Source organism: Carcharodon carcharias, chromosome 28 (genome assembly GCF_017639515.1).
Source record: "Carcharodon carcharias isolate sCarCar2 chromosome 28, sCarCar2.pri, whole genome shotgun sequence".
Taxonomy (NCBI): domain Eukaryota; kingdom Metazoa; phylum Chordata; class Chondrichthyes; order Lamniformes; family Lamnidae; genus Carcharodon; species Carcharodon carcharias.
In genome coordinates, this window is record NC_054494.1 from 32,592,754 (window position 1) to 32,615,535 (window position 22,782).

Here is a 22,782-nt window from a genome sequence, read left to right on the forward strand (position 1 = left end):
CCTATGTGGACAAGATAAGGAACGGTGCATCTTGTTAACCAATCAGCCTGAAGAATCTACTGAGACAAGGGGCGGAATTTTCCATGCTGGGTACTAGGGCAGAATTGTCCCAGATTTGCACTGTGTGACAGCTGGTGTAAAAAACAACGTTTTACCTGCCGGCCACTTTGGCAGGTTTTCCCACCATATAGGCTGCTTCCTGCCTCATTAATTATGCAGCCACAAGAAACTTGCTAGCGGGCGGCCTCTGAATTTCCCGCCACACCTTTACCACGCCGTTTCCTCACTCCGGGTGCCAGATCCAAACTGCAGCGGCGCACACAGTTCTCAATGCTTGCAGCCCAGGACTGCTTCAGTGAAGACATGGCCCTAAAAGCCAAGAAGAGTTCCGTGACCCATCACCGGGATGCCTTGTGGAGGCCTGTGGTGATATCCTGCACCCCCACTCTGGCCGCAGGAGGTCCAGCAATCTCACCACTCCAGCTTAGGAGGCGGTGGCAGTGGTGGTCAGTGCCAACGCTGCACAGAGGAGGTTGGTCATCCAGTGCAGAAAGAGGATGAATGATCTCATCTGTGCCGCCAGGGTAAGGCAACCATCTCATCACTCTAAACTCACACACCCTCAAGCCCATCACACATTCACTAGCATCTCACTCACTGCCAGCTCAAGGGACATCACCACTCACTCTCTCACTCACCCTCACATCTCCATCTGGCCTCACCTCCTCTGGAGACTGCCTCCTCAGCCCTCACCATCATGAGGCCGCTTGCACAGATCAACATGTGCCCCCACACGCACACCCTGGGATACCCCCCTTCCCCAATACAGCCCTCGCCCTACGGCCTCTTCCCTTGCTCGAGGCCAATTCTCCCTCTTCCCCAAGCAAGCCCCAGCCCTGTAGCCATTGAAAAACCACGTCCACCTTATGGCTGGCCTGGTAGGTAGAGACCTGCCCGTGAGCCTCCCTAAAAGTGATGTGGTGCTGCCTGCTGTGAATCCTGGCGCTGGTGACCTTGAGTGCTGCCTGAAGCAAGGTAGGCAAGCAAACCTCGAAGTCCCAAATGAAGTGCAGTTGCGCGTCGTGTGCGTTCAGTTCTGAAGCACTTCGGAGCGCCCAGATGATCCAGTGTGTGGGGGTGGGGGGTGGGGGAGGGGGATGATTCTGGCGAGCACGGCTTATAATGAGATGAGAAGTATTGAAATTAGGTTCTCAAAGTGCACCAGCGGCCCACCATTGACGGATGGAGGGGACGATCACAAACTGCTTTCACAACAGCATAAAACTGATTTTTGGCCTTCTCGCTATATTGTCTGCTCACGCCCACCATGGCCCCCGATGCCAACAGGACCAGACGATTTCGGCCTAAGTCTGGTGGTGGACAGGAAAGTCGGCTTGATTCCTGCTGGGTGGCAGGGTAGTTGAGCACATGCAATCTACCGCTTTTCAGCTCATTAATTAGGCATTAGCCAGGAGCTCAGCCAATCCCGTGGCAGGGTAAGCAGGATAGCACCTGCCCCACTGTTACCTTATGGGGTCAAAGGCCCTGGCGCCCCATTTAAAGGGCACCTGGACACTTTCACTTACTGCACGCCAGGAGCCCCACATTACTCCTCCAGAGTCCTTGAGGCCAGAGCTCCTCCTGGAGAAGCTAAGGGACGTGAGCAACCACATCCCGGGACATACAAGGCTGCCTCCAGCACTGCCTTTCACTCACCCCTAGATAAGAGCGTGGCTGGTGACCCACCCATGGTTGGGCCAATGTTTGCCATTGCAGTGGTCCACATTCGCTAGCCTCTTGACCTTATAGAGGCCCTGCTGCCTCTTGCTGTCCAGGCCTTGGCTCTTCCTGGCCCTGTGCCAATCTGCAATGAGCCCTCCTTCTCCTCATCTGGATGAGAACCAAAACCAAAGCAGGGTTGCCTGCAGCCTCGAGGCCTCGGTGGATGTGTGAACGAATTGAAGTGATACATTAAGTCATTCTGTCCTTTATAGGTTTCCTTCCATCTCAAGGCAAAAAGACAAGTGCTAAGCTTTCACCTGGCCTCTGTCTCAACATGACAACTCCTCCCCACCCCTTCCAGGTAAAGGACATCCTGGAAAACCAGAGATGGATAATCCTCCTGTTCATACATGAATGTGTAACGAGACATTGCTCTTTGACCAGGGTGATGAGAGCCACATCCAAGAAGCCTCACGCAGACACTTTTCCGCTTGTCTCCACTACCCTCATGACTCTATAGGGAGAGACCACTGCCTTGGCAGAATAGAAAACCTAACCACATGAGCTCTTGTCAACCGTGGCCATTCACCCAGGAGGATGGAGGTTTGGAGATGTGAGTTGGCTGCCCTCCACCAGCTGTGCCCCTTGGAGGCATCCACCTCCCTCTCTCCCTCCATCCCTGCCTCCGACCGCAGCCAATGGTAAATGGCCCAGGATGAACAGCAGCTCCACACCATGCGGAGATCTCGATGATATGAGACCTGTCAGTCAGGAACAAACCTGCTGCAATGTGGCGTTCACCACAGAGAGCAGAACACAAGTGAGTATCTTTGACATCCAGTTGCCTCATAATTATTAGGGGGCCTTTAGTCGGCCACATGTGCTGACCTTGAACTCCACCCACCTGAAAAGGCCCTCCTCCCACATCGAGGGGTCTCACTGACTGACATACTGTGTGGTCAAGGCCAGCTTGATGGTACACGTCACCTTTCAAACTCACTCCACCACCCTCTACCCTCCCCCTGTCCCCCACCAACTTCCCCCCATCACCATAGACACACCCAACATCACCATTCCCCTCCTCTCTGTCACTAGTTTTGTGCAGCCTAAACGGCACCACTTCGAAAAATAGCACTGCTGAATCTTCTGTAATTGATGCACTACGTGTTGAGCTTACACAAAGTGGATAACAATCACCTTTTTAAAAAGTACATACATTACTAGGTAGGAGGTATAGATTGAATGAGGAATTGCACTGTAGCAACATAATCCCCACAAGTAGGAGTAAATGATGTCTGTGCCCAATGCAGAACAAGGTTAACAAGGTTACCTGTGGCCAGGTGAGTTTAAGTGACCCTATGCTTCCTTTTACTGAACTCCACACACAAGACATTAGGAATACCAAAGATGAAGGCATACATTTGAAAATAGAACTTACTGGGATCAATAAAATTTCATTTCACAGCAATATTATCAGAGAGGGTACACACTTTAAAAGAACCACAAAGAGTAATGTTTGTATTGCAAAACAGTAATAGTTTTAGAAGAAATTCACCAGCCTGAAAAAGCTTAAGCATAGCTAGCTGTTATATTGTCAAACAACTGAATCAGGGTAATTGATGATTTTTTAGGTAAAATATTTGAATGGGTGCCCATTTATAATTTGTGCCCTACAGCAATACAGCCATCATCGAACCCCACCCTGCTTTTATTAGCTGAAATGCAAAATAACAATTCCCAGGAAGTTCAAAAATGTTCTGTTTCTCAAGCAAATATACAGCATATATTAAACTACAAAAGATATTTATGTTTTGTTTCTTTTAGACCTCTGCAGGTACATTTGATAGAATAGAAACCAAGGAGCAATAAATCTTTCTTGGAAAAAGGTGCATCATCTCTACAGGTGTTTGAGAGTTTGGCTTATAAATCTTTTCTGTATGAACACTGGCACACTCCCAAGATCCACTGTAAAAAGGGATACATTCACAAATTACTGCTGCAAATTTGGGTACACACTCATACCTGGCCCTAACTTCCAAAAGACAGTATTAGCTGCCTAAAGGGAGACAGTGCTTCTTTTCATTAAAATGCTTGTTAATATCCAGCAACAGAGACAACTTTCTAGTAAGTCATCAAAAATCAGAATTCGTGAGAACTTGTCCTTATGGGGATGCTGGACCCTGATTGACAGAAACCTGATGGCCTTGAGGATCCCCTAAGGTATGAATTGTCCCAATGTCAAAGCAGATAGCTAAAGGACATTAAGCAAGAAATGTGCAAAGCCAATCAGACCATAAGAGATCCACTCAATTAAGAATTTTAGCCAACCCACTCCATCTCCCAAGGGATCTTGCAAGTTATCTATTTGTCAGCTTGCCTCATCAATCTAGCTACAAATAGAAAATTTCCTGGTGTTTTATGTAAACAGCTATTAAAATATTAAATGTATAATAAAAAAATCTAACGGCAGAACTTTCGGGCCGGCGGGCTCAGGAATGGCTGGGCAAGGGACTGCCGATTGTGATCGGACCCCCGACTGTGACCGGCCCCCCAACTGTGATCGGCACCTCGACTGTGATCGGCTCCTCGACTGTGATCGGCCCCTCCAACTATGATCGGCCCCTTGACTGTGGTCGGCCCCCGTCCGTGATTGGTCCCCGACTGTGATTTCACACTGGCTGGCCAATTAATAGCCAGCGTGAAAGGCACGCTGAAAGGCTCAGCGCTGCCGGAGTGGGGCTGGGAGAAGGGCAAGCACTGAAGTCAGCATGGGCACGGGGAAGTGCGTAAGGAAAGCATCCTGCAGAGAGCTGCCTCGGGAGCTGATGAATTTAAAATCAATAAAAGCAGAATTTAAAATTGGGAGAGAATGTCCACACGTCAGAATGAGACAACTCAACATACTATAAGATGAAATTTTTTTCAAGATGTTTTTTTTAAAGTAATCACAGAAACCTCATCCCACCCTTGGATGAGGTTTCCTCAAAAATGCAAAGGCCGCCTGGTCGATTCGCCTGCCCAGCAACCAAAACATCGGACAGGCAGTGAAAAATCACCATCAATTGCTACTTTAATGGCCTTACTAGGCCTCTTAATTGTCAGCAGACGTGCTGCCAACTCTCTCATCCAACCAAAGTATCGTGCAAGTGCGCGATGACGTTTGGACGCTTGCCCGATGCTATCGTGTGCTATTTCACACTCGAGCATGTTGGACACGCACTCACACACCGAGGTCAAAATCCTGCCCTAAGTATGCAATATTATCCTACAAAGCCTCTCTTGATCATAGTTAAACTTGAGGAAGGGGAAGATCTATGAGCCAATCAACTTCTTACATTGGCAAGGGATTTTGCACATCAAAAAAATACACCAATAGTTTAAAGTGTGAAAAATAACAGCTATGAACTGAGATCGAAGCAGGCAAATGGAATTAGTGGATTGTGCCAACAACTGCAGGAGAAAAGCTTTAAGATAACCTCTGAAAGAATGGAGAGGGCAACCAATGGAGCGGTTGTATGATCTCTCCAGTTTATAAGATCCTATTTTACATTATTTCAGAAATGTCCCCACAATCCAGTACAACAAGGTTGTCTTTATTTTGAGAAGATGACACAGGAGGAAACATTTTTTCCATTATAAATTTACATTTAAACACCTCGTGGCATCAGCACCTACTGATTATTGAGGGCCATTATTTTAAATTGATAACTACTGTGTTAATCCTCAGCCTTATTTATTTGTCTGACTGAAAATCTGACTCTGACAGCCAGATAGGAGCTCTGTACATATGTGCTTACAGATGCTTTCATAGCCTCAGTCCCAAGCTGTGAATCTTAACATATGTGTCTCTGAGCACCACTTTCCCAGAAGTTTTCAGTAAGGTATCCTTAAGTTTATGAAGTGCCGAAGTGGACCGAATGCTAAGCTTGTCACTACACTGGGAACTATACAGTGTCAAGGCAAAGCAGCGTAAGACTGCCTCCTCCAGAGGTCTTGCACTCCTCACTGTCATCATCAGCTGTTCCTCGATTCGAGGATGACGTCTGCTCAGGGTCATGAGTTTCTGCCATAGATCTTCATGTGGCTGAGGAGGCAGATGCTCAACCTGCACATCTTTGGGTGCATGGGGCAGCTCATCCCACGAGGTAGTGGGATCAGGAGGGCAGGATTTGCTTCCTTTTCTTTCCTTGCACTGTAAAGTTAGTGCCCCCTGAGCTGTAGCATCACCTTTGCAGCACAGTACCACACTCAACTTATCCATTTTAAGGGAATCAGTGAATACCAGTGTGCTTAACCAAAGATGTCTCTGTGCTTCTGATGCAAAACTAGATGCCTGAAGCAACCTGTAAGACTGGTTCAGGAAAAGGAAACAAGTAACAAAACAACGCTTTTTGTTGTTGATTATTATATTTGGTTTACCTTATGTTAGACATCTATTTAAAGACTAAATGGTTAACGTAGCTACTTTGTCCTGTGAAGACGAGCGCACCATTTTATCTACTGCTGTGGCATTGCATACCATGAAGCACTGAAAATACCAAAAAGAATGACAATAACGCTAATGGCATCTGTTAGGTGAGTGATGTCTAACAGGTGCCCTGAATATTGATAGCATCATCATTCAATCACCATCAATACATATGACTGGTAGTAGTTGGTATTGGCGGCATGTCACTGACAGGTCCTTGTTAAAAGGATAGGAGCCTACTGCACACTTGATAGATTACTGAAAACAGGTGGGTCAGTCCATACAGTTATTTATTATGCCTCTAATCTGAAACACTCCCTGCAACAGCTTCAGGAGTGACCCTTTGGGACAAAATTAGTTCACTATTGCTTCTTAATTCACATATGTAGGATGCAGAATGGTGACCAATGCATGGGAAGCTCAAAACATGTTCTAATTGAAAGCAAAAAATGCAACAGAACCACTATCATCAAGCTACTGTCCCTTGTGTTACAGGAATTACTTTGAGTGTCCAGTAGTATCTGTAACAAATTTTATGTCACCTTTATAACTTTCAAGTTAACTGCCAAGGACAATGTACTCTGGTGGGAATCCAGTCTGCAAATTAAACACAACATACAATAACTGTTATTGATGCTAAGCTGTAACCTTCTGAGGATGACACAGAGCTGTAGGATGAGGTAAGAACCTGCATGAATTTACACACTAGTCTGATCTTCGGTGCTCATGTTCGGGGTGGGAAGATGTGCACTTTTTTTTAAATAGAAAATACGACACAGCACTTTTAACACAGAAATATGTCCCAAGGAACTTTGTAGGGACATGAGGAAAACAGTTGCTGAGCCAAAAAAGCATATTAGGTTACAAGAAGTAACAAAATGCTTGGACAAATTTAAAAAAAATCATAAAGCCAATCTTTATAAGCAAATTCATAATTTTTCAAGAGCGCATGGGGTTTCTCTCTCTCCTATTTTAAAAGGGTGTTCCCTGATGATACTTCCTTTCCATTGCTAATTCATCTTTTTTCCACGCTGCTCGAATAGGGTCATACTCTCTTTTCTCCCCCACCCCTTGCCAGTCTCTCTCTGCAGTTGCTCAGTGAGTCTATACGGTGTCTCTGCCTTTTCCATTTGAAAGAATCCCTCTTCACCCATCCCCATCCACTCCTTTCCATTTTCTTCAAGAGAAGTAGCTTTCAAAAGTAATCTTTACCTAAAATGCGGCAAAAGGGGATTCCACAGTTTTAAGGAAAACTTTCTTCCCAGCACTATTATCTTAGAAAGTGGAGAGCTTATTTACAAACACCACTAACCTCTGCTCCTTACCCTGAATTCCTGTCAATCATGTCAAGAGAACTGGCATGAACAGCGGAGGTCAATGAATTCCTGAAACTGAGCCCTAAAGCACTACTTTCAGGGGAAAATGTAATATTCTAATGTCTTCACCTCCATGTAGTAATCAGTTTTGGTTATATAGCAAACAAATCAATTTGTAGTAACCAGCATATTACACTGTTTAAAAGAGTCAAGATTTAGAGGCAGCTCATGTATTTTCTCAGTATTTAGACTTGAATATATTTATCATGGCACCACTACACGGGTATTTAGATCCATGGGTTTTAAAAGCAAACTGCAGATCATATGTTTCAAGTTTTCTTCTGTATCCAGAATCAATCCAAGCTGGGAGATAAATATCTGTTTGAGAAAATCCTGTTACTGCAAAGAAATACAATTATTTTTAAGAAAAAGCTTTTGTAAATTTGATTAAATCAGATTTTAAAAGCTTAGAAATTACTATTTGCCATAAATAGGATGTGAGTGCTTAACATGTTCATATGATACTTGTATTTCCTATTTTAACAGACGTGTTCACTTCCATTAAAAATAGCAGACATACTAATAAGCTGAGTGTTCATGTGTTAATATGCCAACTAATTTCTACACTTAAGTCTTTATTGGGGTTTTTGCCAAGTAATATTTGAGTTATACATCTTTAGCATTGCAGAATCTAGCTGCAATAAAATTATAAAAATAATTTTGAAACAAATTTCAAAAAAAAAAAATAATTTTACTTTCTTAAAATAGTTTAAAGTTATTCTGATTCAGAAATAAGTATACAAGCTTAAAGGGTGCGTATTTTAGAAGCATCTTAATTCTTAAAGAACATTTTATGGGAAGTTTTCACTGCAGTCAGTTTATCGATGTTTGTTCCAATTGTACTTCATGCATAATCTTGCCATTCTCCTACATTGTATTACTTTAGCTTAGGTGGATGCCTGAAATGTAACAATCCCTTTAAGCCACCAAAAGGACAGGCACTAACTTGAAGATTTTGACACTACCTGACCTAGCCTAAAGAGGATGTGTCAAAAGTACGTTGTAAGGGGTCATTACTGCAGACCCCAACAGATCACAGCTTTGTCATAGAATAGAGCCAAGAAGGCACAGCTTGGAAACTGGGTGGATGACAGGGGTGGAGATGGTATTAGAACAGTCAAGATGAACTTCCATCAGCTGCTATCCTGATAAAGTCAGCTACAACCTGTGAAACATTGCCGCATGCACATGTTACAGCTTACCACTGCTTGATCAGTCACCATATGACCAGTGTGAACTGGACAAAAAAATACACCGGCAAAAAAAAGATAGTTGAGGGAAAATGTATCCAGCTCCCTACTTTCACTATTATTTTATTATTACTATTTATTTCCCGCCTAGTCAACAGAGGCAGAGACAAACTGCTGTGTCCACATTGCATTGCTGACCAGGTTAACTCAGCACAGATATGGGACACTTTGTAGAATATTTTTCCATTGGTTATTAATACAACTTGCCTGGGTGTCATGAAGCTATGAATGTATATAGTATATTTTAACCTGTGTAAATTATTAAAATGTTTCATTTAGTTTAATGTAAAACCTCGAGAACTGGTGGTCTGATTCCTGAATTCAGAGTCGCACCTCAAACATAACACTTACAATTATAGGTTATGACAGTTGTTTAAGGTTTCCCTCTGGGATTTTTAAATAAGTCAGCTTTACCAATTACATTGGTCATAACACTGGGCCAAGAATTTTAGACTCTAGTAGACTCTTGAGTTACCTGAACTTTCTATCCAATTTTATCTGATCACACCCACCGGATCCACCCTCCAGTATTGTTTTCAAATACAGACAGAACTGCATATGGAGGCCACATCAGAACAAAATCTATAGAGCTTGTACCATTTTAAAATACAGGAAATATGCAAGATTTGCACAAGAAATTATGCTAGGTCTTTCCAAAGAAAAAGAACAAAATGTCAACTGCTTTTCATCCTTTTTATGAACACAACCGCTCTTGTAACTGAAGGAATGCACAGCAAGCACTGCATGTAGCACTATATTGACTTGTATCTCAAATGTTGTTTCGGCTTCCTGCGACTCAACAGGGAAGTAAAAGAAGGAACAAAAGGAGGACGATGTACATGCCACATAAGAAAATATATTTTATGTGTGCATGTTTTGGGTTAAACATACTACCAACAGATGTCCAAGAATACAATCAAGAACACTTGCAATGCAATTGTTTCTGTGTGGACACCAGTACCTAATCCCTCCCCATCTTGATCTGATCATTTATTCAGCTGCTAACACTCTTCCCTGCACTTTGCATCCAACTGCTTTCCTCTCATTAGTTGCAAACATCCAAGTAAAACTCTTCAGTGCCAAGCTGGTCTAGTCAGATGCTGTGTCTAATATTGAAAGTCAGAGCAAGCAGTGATTTAGGGGATGAGTGCAGAAAGGAAAGACATAAGGGAGACAAGAACCGTATGGGCAGACCCAAAAAATGCAGAAGCATTTTGGAAATTCGATGTTAAAGAGAAAAGCAGTTCCAGGGCAAGGAGGAGCATTGAAATGAAATAAGTTATTTATTATATTTAGTAACAGAACATAATTGGACTGTGTCCATTTCAGCCCAGGTTTAATCAGTTCCAGATTCTTAAGGTCCACAACCTTTGAAAGGCACAATATTAAAGGTCTTGTTCATTCTTCATTTAATAACAAAGGATTCAAATTTATACAGTTGCCTCCAAACATCTCAAAGTGCTTCACGGCCAATTAATTATTATGTTGCTTGAGGAATAAATGTTGATCAGACAACAGAGCAACTCCCTTGCTCTTCTTCAAATAGTGCCGTGGGATCTTTTACAGCTACTTGAAAAGACAGACAGGGCTTTGGTTTAGCCCCACATCCTTACTCATTATTACACTGAAGTTTCCAACTAGACTATGTGCTCACGACCCTGGAGTAGATCTTAAATCCATAACACCTGACTCATGGCACAACTTCTGCAGTTAATTACTCTAAGCTTGTTAGCTCAACCAATCATTCAAGCAATGCAAAGTAATTCATTATTTTCTTAGATATATGCCACTCACATGGTAATAAGAGACATTCTGTACAAATACTGAAAGCTTGAGAAAAACAGTCACAACCAAAGTCACTTTACACCCAACTTACCATTGAGGCCAGGTAACACAAACCTTCATAAGATTTTTTTTTGCACTAGCTAATAGTGATATCCATTCATACCAGCCATTTCTTTCAATCACTGTGGAATTCTTTATGCATTTGAAATCAACATAGAAGATTTTGCTTCGTGAGTGCAATCTGATAAAATTGGATAAGAGCTTCTGGTAACTTAAGAACTTACAAGAGACTCTTGACCTGAATTCTCAGGAGTGCCACCGGAAATTCTCAATACTCTGAACTGTTGAAATCATGTATACAGATTTTTCTGAAGTAATATCTTTTGGTGCGGACCTACCTTGGTTGATTCTTAGAAGTATACAAACATTTTAAAAAGAGTTCTGGGATTCTGAAAGTTAAGGATTTTTATGTTCTTGTGTAGCAATACCCAGTTTCCAAAATATCCTCAAGTTAATCGTAATGTCATCATTCACAAGTTTAATTTGAAAACAAGGGAGAAGCATATTCATTATGTGTTTACAACCAAATGTAACCTACTGTATCTAATAAATTTCCACCATTACAGTGCAATTCTTAAAAAATTCCTTAGCCAATCAGAAACAAAGTAGGTTATTTTTTTTTGATGATAAGCAAGTAGTCTGTCCATCGGCTCAGCATCAACTGACTTTAGGACAGCTTATATTTTAAAGTAAGATCAGAGGTTGTCTTTAGTGTTCAAATAATTCACACTGACAGCACCTTCCCTAACAGTGCTGTTCTCATTAGAGGCAAGTGCAATAAATCCACTATTGATGAGTGGTACCTTCATTGTCCAATATAATACAGGGCTGGAAATAGTCGTGAGTCCCCACATTCTGGTTTCATGCATATGGTGCAGCAATACTGTAAGCACTGAATGAAGACAATGCCAAAATAAGTTGAAGCACAAACAACTAAATAAACTTGAAGAGGGTCAAGTACTCACACAAGGCATTGCCTACTGAAAATTCTGACAAATATGTATGACTGAGACTGTTATGTTGGCTATTCTAGAATATGATCTTGTTGCAGAATTTTTTTGACAATGCATTGTGATGGTAATTTGACCTCCTCACTGGTTTAAAAACAGAAATGCTGGAAACATTCAGCAGGTATGAAAGCAACTGTGGAGAGAGAAACGGAGTTCAGGTCTGTGGCTTTTGTCTGAACACTGGGTTCAGTGACCTATGACATTGAATGGAATTTTCCGTGCCCATTGGCAGCAGGCGTGTTTGGCGGTGTGAACGGACAATATGGCGAGAATCCAAAAATCAATTTCATGACGCTATGAAACCAGTTTGAAATCATCTGCTCTGCCCATCAATGGCAGGCTGCATTTTCCACCATTGGAAATACATTATAATACATCTGCATATCATTATAAGCCTAGCTTGCCGGAATCATACCCCCCACGCTGGATCGTCCGAGCAATCACGCTGATGTGTTTCATGATTGAACATATTCAACATGCACTGGCGAGCTGCACTTCGCTCGGGACTTCGAGGTTTGTTTGCCTACCTTACTTTGGGCAGCACTCGCGCAGTCATCAGCGCCAGGCTTCACAGGCAGCACCCATTTTAGCGGGGCTCATGGGCAGGTGTCTACCTACCAGACCAGCCATTAGGCGGGGGTGGCTTTTCAACAGCTGCAGGGCCAGGGCTTGCTTGGGAAATGGGAGAAGTGGTCTCAGGCAAGGGAAGAGGCTGCATGGTGAGGGCTGTACTGGGGAACGGGGTATCCCACGGTGTGTGTCGGGGCACAAGTTGATCTGCTCAAGTGGCCTCAAGATGGTGAGGGCTGAGGAGGCAGCCTCCAGAGGAGACGAGGCCAGATGGAGATGTGGGGGTGTGTGTGAGAGTGTGAGCGGTGATGTCCCTTGAATTGGCAGTGAGTGAGATGCTACTGATGTGTGAAGTGCATAAGTGTGTGAGATTAGAATAATGGGATGGTTTCCTTACCCTGGTGGCACAGATGAGATCATCTTACTGCATTGGATTAGCCAACCTCTTCTGTGCCATCGCCTACCAAGCCAGAGTGGTGAGATTGCTGGATCTCCTGTGGCCAGGTCTGGGGTAGACGACTACACGATGGGTTTCCACAGCCTCGAAAAGGCATTCCAGGGATGTACCACTGACTCGCAGGGCTGCAGTCTTCTTGCCTTTCAGGGCCACTGCTTCTGTGCAGCAGTCCTGGGCTGGAAGAACTGAGAGGTGTGCGCGTGGCTGCACTTTAAATAAACGCCTGCCGTGATGAAGCGGTGACGTGATGGCATGGTGGGCAAATGAGAGCCCACCCACCATGGAAATGGCATGTTTCCCAGGAATGCTGCACGATTAATGAAGTGGGATTGGGACAACATGGTGTGAAAAGCCACCGTTGCAGCCAGCGGGTAAAACGTTCTTTTCCTGGCTGCTACCGCACTCAGTGTAAATCAGGGACAGTTCCGCCCATTAACTCCGTTTCTCTCTTCACAGATGCTGTTAGGCCTGCTGAGTATTTCCTGCATTTTCTATTTTATTTCAGGCTTCCTGAATCCACAGCGCTTTGCTCTTGACTAGTTTGTTTGTTTTCAGTGTGAAGCTGTGTAGATCCAGCGCAGCGATATATAGTTAGGTAGAAGTGCGACCAAAGAGAGGAATTCCAAATGCAGCTCATGACCAATCTGGAAAATCTTCACATATCCAGCTTAATTCCAGAATAGTGGGATCAAATAAAGTCACCTGTACTAGAATCCTGTGCCCAGATAATTGGGTTCGAGCATCGTCATCACTAGGACTGGTTTAAAATAATGCTGAAATATGTGACCTCCAAGAAGGTAAATGAATGGTCTTCATTGCCTGTCAGAACCAAGCTACAGGCTAGTTTCCATGTAATAAACTAAACACTTATAAAATAAGTGAGTTGGCTGTTGACAGGAGAATTATTTACAGCCTTTACTCTGCCAGATCCATTACAGGAAAACAGATTTTTCCAATGGTTAAAACTTTAGAGAAATTAAATGTCATAATGAGTAATATGTTAGCAATGGACTTAAAGTAATATACATTTCTTATACATTATTATTACAGGATATTTTTGTAATTGATTTTAATTTTATTAATTTGAACATTTATATACAGGGCTGATGGGCAATAAAATAATTTCTTCCTTCTAAGGCTAACCAGATTTCTAGTATGGTATAAATATTTAACTCAGTTCCAATCAGCTATCTGCCAAACTACCCCATCATAATACAGATAAACATCAGGTTTCAGCTTTCTACTGCAGATAGTGAATCTTGAGACAAGCCAATTTTACCAGCTTTACAACTTCTCTTGCCGAAGAAGTCTACTTTATCTGTCACTGTAGATTTAGAATGCAATTGTTGCTTCCCAATTCACTTCTTGTGGGTGAACACAACAAGCACCGCTTGGGTCACACATGCATTCATTCAATCAGTGGCTGTGGTCATGTGGTCTGGGTTTGAAGTAATTTTTTCTGACATCAATGATACCTACTACCACAAGATCCAAATGTGGGTGGAAAAATTAAAATAAAACCCAGATGTGTACCTAATGGACTGTATAAACTGTATCAAAACAAAATTATTGCTGAGGTCCTTATCAGCACAGTCAACATGTGTTTTTCAGGCAAAATGTTAGTAAATTTACATTTTAATCTTTCAATATAGAAAAGCACAATTCTCAAATGACACACGGCCAATAAGTCAACTTTGTTCCTATGCTTTTTAAAAAAAATACCAGTGAGGAGATAAAATATACAAATCTAAAGCATAAACACAGAAGAGCTGTAAATATACAGCAAGTCAGGGAGCACCTGGTGGAAAAGAAGGTTTAAACACTGTGGGTAGAAACTCTTCACTAACGCTGCAAAGAGCAAGGACTGATCTAAGCAAAAGGAAAGAGGTGAGGACTGGAAGTGAAGATCACCTAGCAGTATATTTCATTTTCATTTGTTGTTCTCTTTTCCTTGAAGTCAGTTTCATGGCTCAGTTTCACGAACACAAAAGTGTTTTAGTAACCAGCAAAGGACCACCAAAAATCATCTTATTGGTAGTACAGAACTTGAGTATTGCTGACGAAAGAGACATGTCTAAGCTTTCTGTCTTGCACCCATCAGGACACTTTGCAAGAATACTAATATACTTAGTACCCTTATATTGGGATTCTTGCAAAGTGTCCTGATGAGTGCAAGATGAAAAGCTTCGACCTGCCTCTTTTTTCAGCAAGACCACTAAAAAGTTGATAAAAAGGGAAAAACTAGAATATGAGAGTAAACAAGCCAAAATATAAAACAGATTGTAAGAGCTTATATAAGTATACAAAAAGGAAGAGGGTAGCTAAAGTAAATGTTGGTCCCTTAGAAGCAGAGACAGGAGAAATTATCATGGGGAATGAGGAATTTGATGGAGGCATTGAACAAATATTTTGTGTCTGTCTTCACAGTAGAAACACAAGTTCCATACCAGAAATAGATAATAACCCAGGGGCTAAAAAGAGTGAAGAAATTAGGGAAATTAATATCAGCAAAGATAATATATTGGTGAAACTTAAGGGACTAGAATCCAACAAATTCTCAAGACCTGATGGCCTACACCCTAGGGTTCTAAAAGAGATACCTGCAGAGATGATGGATATGCTAACTATGATCTTCCAAAATTCCTTAGATTTGAGAACAGTCCTACTAGATTGAAAATTAGCAAATGTTCAAAAAAGGAGGGAGAGGGAAAGCAGTGAACTACAGGCCAGTTAGTCTAACATCAGTTGTTGGGAAACTGCTGGAATCTAATATTAAGGAAGTCTTAACAATGCACTTAGAAAAGCATATTGTGATTAGAACAAGACAGCATGGAGTTACTAAAGGGAAATTCTGTTGACAAATGTATTTGACTTTTTTGGGTATGTAACTAGTAGGGTAGATAAAGGGGAACCAATAGATATAGTATACCTGGATTTCCAAAAGGCATTCAATAAGATGCCGCACAAAAGGTTAATAGGCAAAATAAGGGCTCATGGAGTTGGGAGTAATATATTAGCATGGATAGAGGATGGTTAATAGATAGAAAACAGAGTGGGCAAAAACGGGGCTTTTTCAAGTTGGCAGGCAGTGAATAGTGGAGTGTTGCAAGGATCAGTGCTGGGGCCTCAGCTATTTACAATCTATATTGATGACTTAGATGAAGAGACAGAGTTATGTATCTAAGTTTGCTGATGATACCAAGCTAGGTGGGAAGGTAAGCTGTGGGGAGAACACAGAGGGGCTGCAAAGAGATATAGACAGGATCGGTGAGTGGGCAACAAGATGGTAGAAAGAGTATAATTTAGGGAAATGTGAAGTTATTCACTTTGGTCATAAGAATAAAAAAGCAGAACATTTTTTAAAAGGTGAGAAACTTGTAAGTGTTGTTGTCCAAAGAGACTTGAGTGTGCTTATACGAGGAATGCAAAAGGTTAGCATGTGGGTGCAGCAAGCAATTAGGAAGGCAAATGGCATGTTGGCCTTTATTACAAGGGGATAGGAGTACAGAAATAAAGAAATCTTGCTACAGTTGTAAATACTTTTGATGAGACCACATCTGAAGTACTGTGTGCAACTCTAATCTTCATATTTAAGAAAGGATATACTTGCATTGGAGGCGGTACAGCGAATGTTCACTAGATTGGTCCTTGGGATGAGGGTGTTGTCCTATTATGAGAGGCTGAATAAATTGGGATTATTTTCTCTGGAGTTTAGAAGAGCAAGAGGCGATCTCACTGAAACCTACAAAATTCTGAAGGAGCTTGATAGGGTGGATGCTGAGAGATAGATTCCCCGAACAACAGAAACAAAAACACAGGGACACAGTCTCAGGATAAAGGGCTGATCATTTAGGACAGAGATGAGGAGAAATTTTTTCACTCAAAGGGTTGTGAATCTTTGAAATTCTCTACCAGAGGGTTGTATATGCTCCATCGTTGAATACATTTAAGGCTGGGATAGACAGATTTTTGGTCTCTCAGGGAGTGAGCAGAAAAATGGAGGTGAAGCCCAAGATCAGCCACGATCGAACTGAATGACGGAGCAGGCTCAGTGGGCCATGTGGTCTAGTCCTGCTCCCATTTCTTATGTTCTTAACAGTCTCAGCAACTTTCTCTGTCCATCTCTGAGAAGCTGGTCCCATGACCTGTTAACCCATCTTTCTTTTCAGACTGTAGCAGACATGACCTATACTTCCAATATTGCGTAGTTTCAAATCCCTACCAAGGACGGAGAGTTACACCAGCGGGGTTTTACATTCCTGCCAAAGTCAATGGAGTTTAGAATGGCTCGCTGCATGCTGTGATGGGGCCGTAAAATTCCAGCCCATATTGGGAACTGTTCTAGAAAAGAACTAATGAGCTAATAATACATCGCCAAAACACACACCTCTCTGCAGCCCCAGGAAATGTTTCCTTTACTGTCTACAAAGCTTCATCATTATTTTAAATGACAGATTTTTACAGCACAAAAACAGGTCATTTGTCCACCGGAGCCTCCTCCCACCTTACCTCATATAACCTTCTGTTCCTTTCTCCCTCATGTACTTATCCAGCTTTCCTTCACTATTCACCTAAACCATATTATCACCACTCCCTGGATAAAGAAAGTTTCTCCTCAATTTCATTTTGGATTTATTATTGGCCATCTTATACGCACAGACCCTAAATCTGATATTTTAAAATAGTAAAGTTCAGACGACTACTGGAAAAGATAAGACTTGCATTTCTATAGCGCCTTTCATGACCACAGGATGTCCCAAAGTGCTTTACAGTCAATGAAGTACTTTGGGAAAGTCGCTGTTTTAATGTGTAGGAGTGCAAGTCTTTAATTTGTAACCAATACTCTTGAAGTTTGCCTTCTTAAACTGTGTTATACCTCAAAGTAATCCAATATGTGAAGTTATTTGGGAAGTGAGAAGAAGACTTGCTTTACACTCTGGAATTATCCCAGTCCTGGTCTACTTCCTCACTCAATCTCCCAACAGATCCCTGATGGCCTCCCTCTGGAAGGCAACGGGCCAGACCGCCTGCAGGCAGTACGGTCGAGAGAACCACCTCGGGCCCCATCCAGACAGGAGGAGCCTGGCTTTAGGACCTGAGCGGCAACACATGCAGCCAGCTGGAGAACTGATTGAGGAAGAAGGCAGCAGCAATGTGAATCTATTCATCTGCGCAAATACTTAACGACATCTTTATATTCATTCAAGGGATGTGGGTGTCGCTGGCTAGGCCAGCATTTATTGCCCATCCCTACCTTCTCTGGGAAACTACAAATAAAAGTTTTCTTTACAAATTAACAAGGGACGAGGCTGGTTAGTGCAATCTTCCATTCTGTGTTTTATAAGAATTTACTTTCAGCTTCCAATGACATGGACCATTAAAATCAATCCATCGTGTTTCATATTAGGTATGATGTAAAAGCAGTGAAAATGGGAGTACTTTTGTGTGCAGCAAGCCCGGCTGATATAATGATGATAATTACTGTAAGGTAACAGATAGCTTCAGCGGTAGATTTTATAGATTGCTGTCGCAAGAGGGCTAGAATAGCATTTCCAACCGTGCCAACAACCAACGCTTTAATCTTTTCCGCAACTATAATCTTAAATCCAACTCTAGACACCCTACACCACATCAAATGTTAACCCTCTCGGTACTATTGCAGCTTTTCGAAATATTCTCGTATTTTCTGTCGCGCGTTTGCAACATTGGAATTTGGTGATATATGTGGAGGTGATTATTCAATTAGGGATCTATCCCAACTTTCTCTGGCAATATATTATTACCACGCCACAGTGAAAAGGTTATCCTCATCTATCAGTGTGTTGATGATAGATGGAATTGGGAAGATGTGCAAATATTTTATTGAGATCCTCAAAGGGGCTTGCCGCCCCTTAGCAAAAGTTTACCACCAAACCTTTAACTGGAGCTTGGAAACTGACTGTACTGCCCTCCCTCACCCTCATTGTAATAAATGTGTCACTGATACAACGCTGGGTGCTTCAGTTCACCCCCTTTGGAGGGGACCCTCTGCTACTGGTGAGATGCTGAACAGTTAATGGGAAAGGGATTGGAAGTGGGATGCCTGGTCAGCACTTACCTGGGGGACACACACAGTCACCAGGAACATTGCGAACCACTCGAATCTTGGGTAAACGTGCCTTCAGTTTCTGGAATCAGACAAATACTAGTTGGAGCTTTGCACGCACTGTTTTGCAGCAAATAACCACCCCCCACCCCGCAACCCCACCAGCCACTCAAATAAATAACCTGAATAGCAATTTCATACAACGGTTAAAACTGTCATTAAACTATCATTGTTCTGCTAGCATTTTGTTGCTGTAAATAAGCAGATCTTTAAAATCCCAGCTGCTGGGGGCTTCACTGTACTCTCAATATATTTAAGAAAATGGTATTTTTGGGGGCGGTGGGGGGGGGGGAGTGAATGTGTTTTTGGCAGAAGGTGGAAATGCTTCAGTGCGATATTCTTTAAGCCGATGCCAACTGTGATACAATAAAAGCCCAGGCAATTCTTTTTTTCTGCGTATTTGCAACAAATATTTGGGCATGTGTTTTGGACAAAGTTGTTGGAAACCTAAGTATTTGTTTAACTTCGCTTCAGGGTTTGGCGGAAAAGATTATCTTTTATTTACGAGCTGTAATTAAATATACAATTTGCAATCACACTAACAATGCGATGCAATGATAAACGATAGCTTGCAAGGAATACTTGCAGTTTCGGAGTTTTAACACTCTTGCAAGGCAGTCACTGCACCAACCTCGTCCAGTAGCTGATCTACTCTGTTAAAAATAGCCGGTTCCATTTGGTCCATTGAGAGCCGGGTTGAGAAAGCCTGCCTTTCTGCCTCCAAATGTGAGACACGAGTTTGCAGATCTGAAGTCCTGTAATGCACCAGAATGCAAAACCCGAGAGACACAATTGATAGGAGACAGCACACGACCCCAGAGATGTCTGGACAGTGTCGCCAACGCTGGAACATCTGAGATGCATTACAGGTCCTTCGGAAAGCCGGGCGACTCGCCTCCCGTGTCGACTTCGGAGAACCTTCCATAGTCGCTCAACTCGCACACAGACTTCTGGAGCCGAGACTGGCAGTAAAAATCCTCAACTCATGGGAGCTGATCCAGGGGAATTGGCCGTGCAAATGTCTCCGAAAACAACTACGGGGGGGAAAAAAAAAACAGTGGCTAATTTTATAGATTCCCCGTCGGCCGCGGTTGTTCACTTGGATACACACTGGAAATGAAGCAGAAAAGTTGAAGTCTGAAGTCTCCCACAACTCTTGCTAAGAGCAGCAACTCTGCTACAGTCAGCGTGATCCACACAGATGGCAGTTAAGGGTCAGCAATGAAACCATCCCCAGTCTTAACGGGAACCTAACACAGTCCTTCACTGCTCTGGTTTATCAATGCTATTTCCAGCCATACGTCTGTTTAACATAATTTATTTATTTTTCAACGTGACAGGGCGGGTTTCAGGTCGGAATCTCCACTTTGATCGTGAGTGACGTGCACCTTCCCTCCTCCTCCACCCCCCCTCCCCTCCCAAACACATCCGATTATTTTTAAACTGCTGTGAAGGGTTTCTTTTTAAAGGGCCAACAAGCACGGGGCAGAAATTTCAAATGCTGCAGTCTGCTCCTGAACTGGTCAAACGGACCGTTATAATCCGAGTTACAAGGAGAGAGACAGTCAATACTGGGACGCAAACACCAGCAGCACTTTACTTAGGGAACTGAAATCAACGTTAAAAGTGCCGCAGCTTCACCCGACACCTTTCGACACCGTCACTCACGACCATATCACACAAACATGAAACACAGCCATTTGGCAGCTCCCGAATTCACACATGGACCGAAACAGACTGCTCACTCGACACCAATGAATAACAGTCTCCAAATGCTGGAAATTGCAGTGCTTCCTAACGTTTTGCCTGGAGGTGACCCAAATTAATTCTGTTTGCTATCCGCACCTTGTTTCCACAACTGGTTGTGTAGCGTTGGTGGTTTTCTTCAGCTCAGATTTATTTGCAGTGGTTGTTTTTTTTTATAACCCAGTCCCCCTGGCATAGCCTTCATACCACCCGGAGATTTTACTGGACAGTGGCTGCTTAATGGATAATCCCAAGGAAAGCTTTCAGCTATTAGAAAAGGCTGGGTGGGGTTCCTTTCTCTAGAAAAGGCTGAGAGATAACCCAACAGAGGTCTTTAAAATTCTGAAGGGGTTTGTTAGGGCACAGTTGGAGGAGGTGTTTCCACTTAACACTTCTCAGCAGGTCTGACTTTATCTGAGTGATTGCCTTTTTCTATGTTCATTTATACAGTGTACATTGGAGGGTGATATAGAAGGGGTGGATGCCAAGTTGGCATTTCAGCACTGAAACAAGTACTGGCCTGGTTTATATCTTTTTGTCAGTATCCTGTCCGTACTTTCAGTAGGCATCAGCTCCTGAGAGCTTCTTATTAATTGACCAATTGAAAGATAAACCCTAATAAGATTGTTACACCACAACGGTGTAATCTGCAGTGTTTTGGGCAGTGAAGGCACCTCAAGCTCCTTAGGGAAGAAATGTGAGACTGTTATCAGCAAACAAGCTCAGAGCCGCTCCGTTGGACCACCTGGGAACAATCATGTCCATGGAACATTACAGCACATTATTTCTGCCATTTGCCCCATCCCTGCACCCCAACTCCTTCCCCCTAAGTGTCCACATTATTTTTCTGCATGAGTCTTGTCTAATCCCACTCTTCAGCTAGCTCCCTGTGCTGTTTAATATTCCATTTTTAGGCCACTATCTTATTCCCTATTAAAATAACAAACAGACTCTGCTTCAGCAATGGATTGTGGTGGAAAGTTATAACCAACCTTCATGTGAAGATTTTTTCCTCTACTCTTGTCATTTAATGGTTTTTGGGTTTATTTTAAATTTCAGGCCCCTATTAGCTATCTGGTTGACCAGTGGAAACAGTCTATCACTATTTGCCTTATCATAATCTTCCTAATCTTTGAAGACCTCGATCAGGTAATCCCTTAACCTTCTCAATTTAAACCCAGTGCTCAAAACTGGACCCAGTACTCAAACTATGGCCTAACTAACCTCTTGTACAGATTCAAACTTTTGGATTCAACACCTCTAGTTACAAAACTGAGGATTCTGCTGTCTTATTTTATGACCTTGACTATTTGAGCTACCACTGTTAGTAGTCTATATTCCATTCTTCTGCTTAGCTTCATTTAAAATTTTACCATTTAAAGTATGCTTTCTTTCAAATTCTTACTTATCATTTTTTTGTGCATTGAACATCTATTAGCATCTATTGCGCATCTTTCTAAATTGTGCTACAGTTTTTCCACAACCTTAGTCAATATTCACTATTTCCCCAAATTCCAAGCACAGGTCCTTCAGGTAAATTGTAAATACAATGGATTTCAGCATAGAACTCTAATATGCCACACCGCACATCTTTTCAATCATACAGCTTTGTCTTATTCTGTTCTTTCCCATCTTTCGTTCAATTATATCCCTCTGTCTATGGCTACATTTCCTTTATTTTCATGTACCCAAAGTTTCTGTGTGGTACCAAATGCTTTCTGAAGATCAACATAAATTATAAATTAAAGGTTTCTTTATCTAACCTCCCTGTTAGATTGTCAAACAATTCTAAAATGTTGGTGAAGCTCAACTTACCTTTCAGAAAGCCATGCTGATCAACTTATGTTTGTCCAAGTCCAACTTTATCCTATATTTATGGACTCCTGGATGTTAAGTAAGAACAGAACTATAAAGACCTATAACTTTCTGGCTTAGCACAGTCTCCCATGTTGATCAGTGGAGTCACATTTATCACTGTTTAGTCCTCTGGTACTGTTTTCTTCTTGGTGAGTAGAATACTCTGCACAGGCAGAAAAAAATGTGTGCAGAGTTCTGTTCTTCCTAGAAATAATATAAGAGTTGGCAGTAGAACTTGGGTCACATTGCTCTATACGCTTACCAATATGAGGTCAGTACCTGTAGTATGACAATGCTTGAACATTCCAGGGGTATCTTTCATCTTGTTCACGGCTT

General features: G+C 42.4%; 1 protein-coding gene across 15 annotated transcripts in view; it reads right to left on the bottom strand.

The window, feature by feature from the left end:
• col13a1 (collagen, type XIII, alpha 1) overlaps positions 1–22,467 on the bottom strand; it is a 239,574-nt gene extending 217,107 nt beyond the window's left edge. For 14 of the 15 annotated variants that reach the window (XM_041176332.1, XM_041176335.1, XM_041176334.1 and 11 more), the window contains exons 1-2: positions 19,475–20,125; positions 18,796–18,865 (exon numbers count right to left, since the gene is read on the bottom strand). In XM_041176332.1, the coding sequence (XP_041032266.1) occupies positions 18,796–18,865; positions 19,475–19,768 (364 nt within the window). In that variant the 5' untranslated portion in view covers positions 19,769–20,125. Of the gene's footprint in view, positions 1–18,795; positions 18,866–19,474; positions 20,126–22,404 lie in introns of those variants that run through there. The other variant, XM_041176321.1, reaches the window with a different exon arrangement.
• Between the last annotated feature and the right edge of the window lie 315 nt (positions 22,468–22,782).